A 12,036-nucleotide genomic window follows, 5' to 3' on the forward strand; every position below is an offset into this window, starting at 1 on the left:
GGTCTACAAAAATGAGTCTAGGACAGCCAAGGCTATACAGAGAAACCCAGTCTTGATAACAAAACAAAACAACACCAACAAACTCCAAAAAGTAGAACTTTCAAGACTCATGTACCCAAAATCTGGCTTTCAAGAGTTCTTCAGAATCAAGGTTTTCCTCTAATTTTTCCAGAAAAAAAAATCATGAAGATACTGTTCATCACTTAATAAACCATATTTTAAATGGATTAGGTATATATATATATTTACATGGTCTGTTTATATGAGTTAGTTCTTTCTGTCTCTGTCTCTTTCCTTCTCTCTCCCTCATTGTAGCCTCATGTAGCCCTGGCTGGCCTTGAACTCTCTAACTTGAACTTCTCTTTCTCCTTCCTTTACCTTCCAAGTGCTAGAGTTACAGGCATGCAGCACCTTCCAATACTGGGCGTGGGTCCAGGGCTGTGGACATGCGTGGATTAATATGATTTTGAAGTGGGTGTAACTGTTAACACAACCTACCAGAAACACAGCAGCAATCCGTTTCGTTCTTTTGCTTTTTCCACTGTTGAGTCCTGCAGGCTAGTTCCTACAGTTAGTTTGCTTCCATATCAAACAGGGTTATAGTCATGATTCTATGGTTTCCTGGGGATCCTTGCCTGGTTTCTTGCTTTGAGAGACTAAATCAGTGGTCTTATAATTATTATAGTTTTTCTGTTGAGTTTCTGGCATGTACAAGCATGAAAAGCATTATATTTAGATACCTTTTATACACTGTTTTCTTTGTTTCCAGCATTAAAACGTCCCTATCATCCACTAAAGTGTGAGAGATAGAAGACCTAAGTTAGCATCATCTTTCATCTTGGTTTTACATATTGCCGTCATCCTTTCCTCTCATTACAATATGCTGAGTGGTTTTAACATTTTAATTTTTAGTATTGAGTTCCTATGCCATCTCTGTCATTCCAAGCTGCATTGCATCGAATGACTTCCACGTTTCACCTTCTATTATTCTGGGTTGTTTTTTTGATATCGATTGGCTTGTTCCTTCTCAATATTACCATTTTTTTTTTTGGGTTGGAAGTGAAAGTGTGACATTTTCTCCCCCTTGTTGTTGTCTCAAAATAGACAGGCCATATAGTTAGTTCTCTGGGGAGTTTTTGTGATGCAAAGGTTTAGGAAAGTGGACATTGTGTCCTCAGCTTGCATTTCGGTCTCTCAGACTCAGGTCACCCAACTGACAGGTCTGGTCTCCCAGGAAAGCTTTTCCTTCGCAGTGCTTAGAAGTTATAGAAATGACTTTCAGCTGATGTCTGGGTCCTTGTTCCCTTTGAAGTATCTTTCCTGTTGCTTCCTGGTGGGGGATGACTGATTCCCATCTCATGGTTAGAGGCTTCGCAGGAAATACCAGAAGTAAGCCTGGGTCTGCCCTGTGTTTCACACCAGGCTTTGATCATCATCGTTATCAGATGTGTACTATGTTTGAGTCATGGGTGGGTAGCTACAAGTGACATCTCAGCTTTGTCAACATGTGTCTTGAAATCCATGTAATAACTGCCAACTGTTTAAATGCAACCTGAATTTTCAGTATGCTCTAACACTCCCCACTCCTTTTTGCGTCTGTCCTGTCTCCTCTCCGCTCCTGTCTCCTCCTCTCCCATACCCCGACACTGCTTTCTTAATTGAAAAAAAAAAGAATGTGAAAATATTATATAAAAAATCTAGAGGAAAGATTACCCAGAGCTCTTAATCTCCTAAGCAACAATTTTTATTTTTTAAGTTATGTTGTCTTTGTCTATGTATTAATGTGATGAAAATAATAGCTGGAGCAGTTGAGATATGGGGTCGTTTGTAAGTCTTAGCATTGACAGATAACGTGCTGTAGGACTAGTTGGGGCAGGTTGAGTATGAGAAAACGGGAGCGATCTTAAGTCTGGCTGCTTTGTCTAATGCACAAATGGTTTATCCAAATTGCTCACAGTGAGGGATGAGGGGTACCTAACGATGAGTTACAGTCTCTGGGATGGAAACACCTATGTGACATCTGGTTTACGTTCCCTGGCAGAGCGCAGTGTGGCCTTTGACTGGCAAGGGCTATGCTGTGCTTCTTCCCTGTCACTTCCTGGCTCTGGGCTCAGGACAAGCAGGCTTTTCCACTGTGGGCTTCAGTGAATAGACTGCGGGATCACAGCATGTCTGGGTTGAAACTAAGTAGTTCATAAGCACATAGAGATATGGATAACTCCTTTTTCTGTGCCTCTTGTTAGCATGAGTGTGAAAAAAAATGTCCCTCCATATAAATCATGATGCTGTAATGTATTAGATGAGACATCGCTGTAGCATGTTACATGAAGTATTGCTGAAGCATATGTTAGTATTGCTGTAGCATATATATGAGGCATTGGTGTAACATATTACATGAGGGATTGGTGTAACATATTGCATGAGATATCGCTGTTAACATACTACATGAGTTAAGAACTAAGTTCAGAGTTTTCTGAAGTAACCAGACTGTAGTATGCTTAGCCAGGATGACTTGCTAGTGAGTGACAGACAGTGGTTTTTGTTTGTTTGTTTGTTTGTTTTTTGTTTTTGTTTGTTTGTTTGAATGTTTGTTATTTTGATGACACCATAGCCATTTAGAATGTTGAAACATTTACTCAACATTGAAACATGCCTTGGTCTATTCCAGAATCGATAGCAACATCATAAAAGAAACTTGTTTCTGGGCAAGATGAAAAGTGTAAGGAGAAAAAAAAAAAAGACAAGTTGTTTCCCTCTAAGGAAAACAGCCATTGATGTGTTATACTAATAGTTCACAACCTGTGGGTCAAAAACCTTCAGGGCATGAATGACCTTTTCACAGGGTTCATATATCAGATTCTGCATATTACACATTTACATTACAATTCATTTTAAGAATTATTTTATTAATTTATTCATATTACATCTCAATTGTTATCCCCACCCTTGTATCCTCCCATTCCTCCTTCCCTCCTGCTTTCCCCCTATTTCCGTCCCCTATGACTGTGACTGAGGGGGACCTCCTCCCCCTCTATATGCTCATAGGATATCAAGTCTCTTCTTAGTAGCCTGTTATCCTTCCTCTGAGTGCCACCAGGCCTCCCCATCCAGGAGACGTGGTCAAATATGGGGCACCAAAGTTCATGTGAAAGTCAGACCCCACTCTCCACTCAACTGTGGAGAATGTCCTGTCCATTGGCTAGATCTGGGTAGTAGTTCAAAGTTTACTGCACATATTGTCCTTGGCTGGTGCCATAGTTTGAGTGGGACCTCTGGGCCCAGATCCGCCTGTCTTAATGTTCTTCTTGATGAACATTACAATTCATAATAGTAGCAAAATTACAGTTATGCAGTACCAACAAAAATAGCTATTAAAGGGTTTCAGCATTAGGAAGATTGAGAACCACTGTGTTATTCTGTTTTCTAATCTTTTTTCCTAATATATAGATATTTTCATTTAATATGACTATTTTCCTATGTGTATTACTACCTCTTTAATTCAAGTTTTGGAATCCCTTATTTAATAAAATAATATCTTGAGAAAGATAAAAATAACTTCTTGTAAAAAAAAAAAGAAAATATTCACAGTTGCCAAGGGTCTACTTCTTTCTGCATGGAGAGGATGACAGAGCATCTTCAGGTACCCAAATGGAGTGATGGAGACAGCATTGTCTTGGGATGCAGGTTGAGGTGACTACTTTGATCCCACCATTTCATTCACCATGTGGTGCTGGGCAATCAGGTAACGCCTCTGGCTGCTGGAATAAACTGTGCCTTTCAGTTAGAGCTCCTGTAGGGAGTGAGCCAACAAACACAGTCAGTATGCCTAGCTGATTGTCTGTTAGGCTCAGGGTAAATGATGGTAGAAACCTAAGAACTGGACTTATAAAATTTAACCACACATAGAGAAGATCTTACAACTGCAATAGACCCAGACAACTCTTTAAATATTTATTTGTATATTTATTGTTTTCTGTTCTACTTGCAAAAATATTACTGACAAAAAGGGAATGGAAAATGATGAGAAAGCTGTTCTGCCTTGAATGTGGTCTTCCACAAGGTACCACAGGAAGCAGCAATGCTCACTTCAGTCAAGAAACCCTTCCTGAAGGCCCATGATCAGCCTGAGTTAGGCGTTAGGGGTCACTGGAAAGCTGCAAGGGACCTTCACAATCTAAGGAAGTGTCCTGTGGCTTTTAATGAGATGCAGGTTTGATACAAATATTTTTATTATACATTTAAAATTTTCAGAATGCAGCTAGCTTCAGTGAGGCCTATGTGGGTGATGGGGTTGAAGGTATAAATTCTGGGTGCTTAAATGATTTCTTAAACATGCAGTTGTAGGGGGAAGGGACATTTCTAGTATGCCTTAAAAGGCAAAAATACTGAGTATGGCACTGGGGGGTGTAGCAAATTTGGTAGCGTGCTTACTTTGTATGTACAGGCTCTGGGTTGGAGCCCCAGAACTGAAAAACAAAACTGAGGGTGACTGTAAAACCAGCATCTCTGATTCAGCTTTCTAATTTTTATTTCCAAATAAGACTGCAAAGTAAGAGGGATCCATTCATGTCTGATCCTAATCCTGAAGGGTGAGAGGTGGGGACACATTCCAAATAAGACACTGGTATGGCAGTTGTAAGTGCTGTAGTCAATTTCCATGTGTTACTAGGCAACAAGAAACAGTGTCTCCCTAAGGAGATGATATTGTGCACATCTTTTAGGAGAAGGTTGAGTCCACTGGAGGGAATACAAATCTTCCTGACCCAGAAGCTGCCTCTCCTGGACAGAGTACATAGTTGAGTGCTGTTCAGGACTGGAAGTTAACTGTGTGGTGTGTGTGTGTGGGGGGGGGGTATAAAGAGAGGGGTGGGGAGTGAGCCTGGAGCCACTGGGCTAGAACTGACTAAGCTTCACTTTTTGAAAAGATAGTGTCATTATTTCTATTTCAGTGAGATTTGAATGTAATATAATGAGAGAAAACAGAAAGAATGGAGCCAGTCAATATAAGATAATCTCCGAAGCACCTTGCTGAAGTCTGGTCTTATATAGGAAAGTGGGTGCAGTCTGGTCTAGTCCATGCAGTTGGCAGAGATAACTCTGCCACCCATGTCAGAAATGGATCAGCAGAATAAACCACCTGCTTGTCTCTAAAGCTAGCTAAACACTCATCAAAATTCACCCACATAATGTTGAAGTTCGTTATGCCCTTGACAAGCAATACTCCCCAAGCTACCACCAGTTACTACTGATTTGGATAAAGTTTGATTTTTTTCAGAGGTTAAGGTCATAGACATGGCAAAAGAATGCATATATTTATAAAGTAAATGTATGTGTGTTATATATTTTATTGGTAGTGATAGGTCTCTTTAAAACCTAGAACAGTGGTGAGGTGCATTAGCAGTCATCACACAAAATATCCTCAAGAAAAAGAAACAAAAGCTTAGAGCTAGAATGGTATTGCATAGTTTTCTCATCACCTTTGCCTGGAGTTTCTCATGAAATGGGGACTATGAGGAGCAGGATTCTAGACCCCAGCCTTAGCACTTTCGTCACTTCTACCTCGTCTCAGACAGGGCCTCTTCCCTGGCTCGCACTCAGCCATCAGTTTCCTGCGTTCTCACATGAAAGAGTTTTCCGATGGGCTCCACAGATCCCGCAAAGCCGCTTCAAGGACTCCTCTGTAGGATGAAGGGCAGCAGCCTGCCAGCTCCATCTCTTCAAACAGCGCCTTTGCTTTTTATTTGTATGACCATTGGCCTGTTGCAAGACTTTTGAACAAAAGGATCCTTACACTTTAAAAGTTCAAAAGTTGTCGACCATGACATTTCCTAAGGTCCTCCACACTCGGAATGGTCCCTCGTGTGTAAAACCCAGGCGACAGCTCTTGCTTAAGTGGCTGAAGGGTCATCAAGACCTTCTGTGTGAACAGAGCATGTAGGACATGCGAGATGTTTAATGTGTTAGCCATTACCGCCCCCATCCCCATCCCTGGTCTCACGCCAATAAGCCTGCATATCCTATAATTCTTATACTCTTAATATGAAGTCACTACCTGAAGAAATGAGTGATCCTCCTACATTATGCCAGCAACAGCACAAAAATGTCTAGGGCATTTATCTTGTGCATATAAAAAGTTTAGTGTGTGGGGGGGGAGGTGTGTCAGCACACGCCACAGCGCACACTTGGGGAGGTGTGTGAGCACACGCCACAGCGCACACTGGGGGGCACGGGACAACTTGTAGGAGTCAATTCTTTCTTTTCACCAAGTGAGTCCTGAGGAGCAAACTCAAGTCCTCAGGCTTGGTGGTAAGTGCCTTTACCCACAGAGCCCTAATTTGTGGATTTTTAACATGTTTTTATTTTTACCTTTTATATATATTCTCTCTCTCTCTCTCTCTCTCTCTCTCTCTCTCTCTCTCTCTCTCTCTCTCTCTCTCTCTCTCTCCCCCCCTGCCCCCGTCTGTCTCACACAAACACACACATACAGATGAATTTTTTCTGTCATATTTATAAAATAATTCTGACCAGCCGTTTATGAAAACTGACAAACATATCTGTGCGTTTCAGGCTTGCCAGCTCATGGGAAAGTGACATCAGCGTCCACCCGCTAACCCTGCCCTCTGCGACCTGCTTGGAGCTGCTGTTGATACTGTCCAGGAACAATGCCTCCCTGCCACCGTCCCTTCGGCAGATGAACTCCTTTCAGGTAAGAAACAGCTCCTTAACTAAGATGTTTCTCAAGGACCCTGCCATTCACAGGAGATAGTCCACGACCAGCCACAGTTTCAGAGGATGCTAGTTAGGAGCATGACGTGCACACTGCTCTCTCTTCAGTGTGTGATCACGTGACACCTCCCAATTCAGGGGTTATCTAGCAGTGGCAGAAACCATAGCTCTCTAACTCCATCTTCTCCTCCTTGAGAAAAATTGGAGGAAGACTCACTGGCCAAGAGTCCTGTGAGTGCTAATTCCTTTTTCCCAGCTTTGCTCTACCGTAGTGTAGTGCTCTACAGGCTTCCTAATGCTACGACCCTTTAATACAGTTCCTCATGTTGTGGTGACCCCCCCCCCCACCATAAAATTATTTCGTTGCCAGTTCATAACTGTATGTTTGCTATTGTGAGGAATCATAATATACATCTGATACGCAGGATGTCTTAGTTGGGTTTCATCTGCTTTAAACACTGGGTATCATAATCACAGCCTGGCAAAGATCTGGATAAAAGAGTGAGCCATCTGGTCCAACTGTGCCTGTCTCTTGACTCTTCTGAGAATGCTCTTCTTTGGAGTCCATGCTTGGTTGAAAGATACAGCCTTGGCCCCTGATCTGTGGAAGCCATCTGTATTTCTTCCTATACTTAACTCTACCCTCTACCCAGCGGCTCCTGGCCATGCAGACTGTGTGGAAGGAGTTTCCAAGGTCATCAGACCACAGACCTAAAGACGGTTTTCCTTACCCAAGTGGATTTTGGCCTCTTACAATTTGCAATGTTTTCACAAGCAGCCTTTGAAAAACCTTCACATCAATTCTTATCTTAAAGGTAAAAATGGGCAATATTACTATTGGCCATTCAGAGCTAGGGTTGAGCCTAGACCTTAAGACTCTGTCTATTATTTACCCCTTCCTATGATACTTGCATCAGAAAAATAAATAAATAAAACAAAAAAAATAATTGCCAAACAGTCCTGGGCCTAGTACAGGTTATATTTACTATCTGGCATTACCACATCCTGTTTTTTTACTATCTTCCTGAGACCCGCAATCCTCTAACCCAGGAGCAGGACCCAAGTGTTGTGGGTCCTAGTGAATGCTTCCCTTTGCCAAAGTTGTTTCGTGTGTATGCTGGGTACGTTACTAATGTGGGGGACCTATGTAGCCATGAAGAAACAAAAGGTCTTATCTCTCATCCCTGCGTGTTTAGTCACGGTTGGTCAGGGCTGCTTTCTTCCTCAGGGAAGATGATGCGGTTGAAGCATTTTGCGATGAGATCAGGCACATTCAGGGTGGCGTGACCACCCGCAGCGGAAGCATTTTGAATTTGAGGCACCCTCTCCACCACCACCACCTCTCCCCCCCCCCCAACACACAAGCTATTATAGAGCAGAAAATGTTAGGCCTTGCTTTGTGCAGGTGTGAATTTTAAAGTTAAGAATCTACTGACATTTAAATTCCATCATTTTCATAATAAAAAAACCAAATTCTCTACACAGTTACTCAGAAATTAATCATCTTAAAAAAAATAATCCTCACATCCAGCCAGCTTTTTAACCCGCTATTAATATTTATGCAAAGTTAACACACCTAAAACTCTGTTTTATTAGTTTTAACCTGTATTGCCTTCAGTGGTTTAAAAAAGCAATAACTTGATGGTGAGCATTGAAGTTTAAGCTTCAGAACTTAAAACAATAAATAAAAACAAGAACCCTAGAAGGCGTGTAGTCAGAAACCTGGGAATACTGTGGAGAGACAGCAACAGTGGACTACAGCGGGAGTGAAATTTGAATCTCTACAGCATTTATTTTTCTGTCTACTTTTAAACATTGAGCTCCATAAATGGCTTCATTCATCTGTAACTTGCCTTGCTCAATTGTGGGTAAATTTTAGCCGTCATTCCTGCGTACTATGAGTGTGTGAATGTCTGTGTGTGGTCTGTGCACACATGTGCATGTAGAGGCCAAAGGAAGACATCAGTTGTCCAGCTAGTTCACTGTCTGGCTTATTGCCTTGAGACGAGGTCTCCTACTGAACCTGGAGTTAGGCTGGCAGCCAGCAAGACCCAGCCATCCTCCAAGATGGCTGCTTCGCCACAGCACTGGAGTTCTAGGCCCATGCACAGCCATGCCCACATTCCGTTTTTTAATAGGTGCTTGGGATTTGAAGATGCACTAACAAATCAGTGCAGTAAGCACTGAGCCATCTCCCTAGCCTACCATTATTATTTGTGGAGGTTTTTTGTTGTTGTTGTTGTCGTTTCTTTGTTTTGTTTTGTTTTTCAAGACAGTTTCTTTGTGTAGCCTTGGCTATCCTGGACTTGCTTTATAGACTAGGCTAGTCTTGAACTCAGAGAGATCCACCTGCCTCTGCCTCCCCAGGTGCTGAGATTATAGGTGTGCACTACACCCAGCTTGCCATTATTATGTGTAAAGTACCACTTTCTCTTTATTATAAAATAACCTTTTTTTCTTCATAATTAAAAAACGGGGAGAAAGTCAAGAAAATTAAAGCTACTTCAGAAAAACAGTGTTGCCATTTTGATCTTATGTATATTTTTAATGTATTCTAACACAGAGGTAAATATTTGTTGTGTACATTGGCCTCACTGAAGATGCTGAGCTCAGGGTCAGTTTTCAGCGTTTTCCCCTGCTTGGTTCTGGCAGGAAGACCATCCTCTCAGAGACTGTTAAGAGACCTTGGGAAAGTGATAATGCAGACGAGCAGCTCCACCACAAAGGGCCGCTGTGGGTGAGGTCAAGAGGCAGACAGACCTGCACCGGGACAGACAGACAGACACTTGTCTGCGCTACCCCCGAGGTCCTGTAAGCCGTGTCTGCATGAGAAGCTAAGAAGGGCGGTGCTGGCCCTTCAGGTCTCTGGGGGTGCTCGCCTTCATTCTTCCCTACATTTTCATCCTCCACGTCAGAGATAATCAGCACTTGGGTGCTAGTCAGGACACGTACAGAACTTTCTTTTCTTTCTGTTATTTCATTTCTTTCTTGAGATTATGATATAAAAATTACACCCCTTCGTCCTCCCCTTTTCTCTCCATATACTCCTTGCTCTCTTTCAAATTCAATTCATGGTCCTTTTTATCTCATTAATTGTTGTTGTTGGTGGTGGTGGAGGTAGTGGTGATGGTGGTGGGGTGTGTGTGTCTGTGTATCTGTGTGTGTGTGTCTGTGTGCGTGCATGTGTACCGAAATACATAAATACAACCTGCTCAGTGTGTATGAGGTTACAGCTCATGTTTAGGCAGTCATGTTGATGAGACTTTATGAGTGCAGATGCTGCCATTCCTAGAAGACACAATCACACAGCAAACTCCCTGATCCTCTGGCTCTTAGATTTCGTCCAGCCCGTCTTCTGCAATGTGCCCTGAGCCTTGGGAATTGAATTGTAGATGTGTCTACTGGGGCTATGCTCCAAACTGTGCACTTTGATTGATTGTGGTTTTCTGTAATGGTCTCTGTTTCAAACAGAAGTTATGAGAGGTAAAGGACTACACTTATCTGTGGCTATAAGGAAAAATATTCAGTTGTTAAAGATTGAGCAACTTTAATAAAGTGGCGGTTGTAGGTTCTCCTCCTGGATCCATGGGTTGACTAGCCTGAGTAGTTGGCCAGGTTTCCGTGTCAGGCATGGTTTCCCTCTTGTTAAGCAGGTCTTAAGTCCAGTTAGAAAGCTGTTGGTTACCACCATGGTATGTGTGCCACTAATGCGTGCATGCCACCACTGTACCATAGGGTTGTTGTGCTGTGCTGGTTGTTGTAGCTCATACCATAGCTGGGTCAGACTATTGGTTGTTTTCCTCCTTTGCAAGCTTGCATGGCACAGTCTGGTACCATGAAAGCTAGTCCTCAGAAAGGAGACTTTCAGGTCGCTCCAGCTCAGGGGCTGCTGGGCACTGTGTCTAAAGTACATAGTGTCTTCAGCAATAGGGACTTACCTTTGACCTCTTGGGAGACTGGAGGAGGGCAACCAAGGGCAATAGCCTATAATGTCTTCAGAGTCTCTTGGACAACCATGACTAACAGCTCTGGATTTTGGTTTTGGTTTTGGTTTTTGGGGTTTGTTTTTTTGTTGTTTTGTTTTGTTTTGTTTGAGACAGTGTTTCTCTGTGTAACCTTGGCTGTTCTTGAATTCTCTTTGCAGATCAGACTGGCCGCGAACTCACTGAGACCCACCTGCCTCTGCCTCCCGAGTGCTGGGATTAAAGGAGTGCGCCACCACTGCCTGGCCCAACAACTCTTAAGAAGTGTTTTCATGCTTGGTGTTGGGGGTTTTGTTAGGTGGACTGTGGCTCATGGAAGGCAAATTATTAGCCCTTATTGGAAAACCTCATTTAAACTATATATGTATATATTATATATTTTTAGGCAGATAGTTCCCTTATGACTTTTCATACATCTTTACTTTTTTAAAAACCTTTTTACTTATGGAATTTTCTCCCTTTTGTATTAAAGATTTTTCATTTTTATTTAAATAATTTATTCAGATGGCATCCCAATTGTTAGCCTCTCACTTGTATCTTCCTGTTTCCCACCCCTCCCCTTTCACCCTATTCCCTTCCCCTGGGATCTCATCCCTTACCAAATGATCACAGCCTATCAGGTCTCATCCGGATAGCCTGCTTCCCCTTCCTCTGAGTGCCACCAGGCCTCCCCACCAAGGGTAAGTGGTCAAATTGGGGCCACTAGAGTTCAAGTCAGAGTCAGTCCTCATTCTCCACACAACTGTAGAGAATGCACTGTCCATTGGCTAGATCTGAATAGGGGGTCTAGGTTTACTGCATGCATTGTCCTTGGTTGGTACAACAGTTTGTGCAGCCCTCCCCCCCCAACCCCGCCCAGGTCTAGATCCACCAGCCTTGATGATCTTCTTGTAGGGTTCCAGGACTCTCTGGGCCATTCTATCCCCCCCATTCTCCCATACCTCTCTCACCTGGAGTCGCAATAGCAAGTCCCAGCATCTGTCCCAATCCCCTGCTGAGTGAAGACTCTTAGAGGACATCCAGTTATAAGTGAGTATACACCATGTGTATCTTTCTGGGTCTGGGTTAAATCACTCAGGATGATCCTTTCTAGTTCCATCCATTTGCCTGCAAATTTCAAGATTTCCTTGTTTTTAATAGCTGAGTAGTATTTCATAGTGTAGATGTACCACCACAGTTTCTTTACCCAGTCTTCAGCTGAGGGACGTCTAGGTTGTTTCCAGATTCTGTCTATTATGAATAAAGCTGCTATGAACATAGTTGAACAAATGTCCTTGTTGTGTGATGGAGCATCTTTCAGGTATATCCAAGGAGTGGAGAACTGGGT

The 12,036-nt window shown here is 42.6% G+C and overlaps 1 protein-coding gene across 4 annotated transcripts in view; it reads left to right on the plus strand.

Moving 5' to 3' along the window:
• UBE3D (ubiquitin protein ligase E3D) overlaps nucleotides 1–12,036 on the plus strand; it is a 180,791-nt gene that overhangs the window by 80,067 nt on the left and 88,688 nt on the right. For all 4 annotated transcript variants that reach the window (XM_084753453.1, XM_084753454.1, XM_084753451.1 and 1 more), the window contains exon 9: nucleotides 6,568–6,706. In XM_084753453.1, the coding sequence (XP_084609579.1) occupies nucleotides 6,568–6,706 (139 nt within the window). The remainder of the gene's footprint in view (nucleotides 1–6,567; nucleotides 6,707–12,036) is intronic.

This window comes from Acomys minous, assembly GCF_964271855.1.
Source record: "Acomys minous genome assembly, chromosome: 13".
Classification (NCBI taxonomy): Eukaryota; Metazoa; Chordata; class Mammalia; order Rodentia; family Muridae; genus Acomys; species Acomys minous.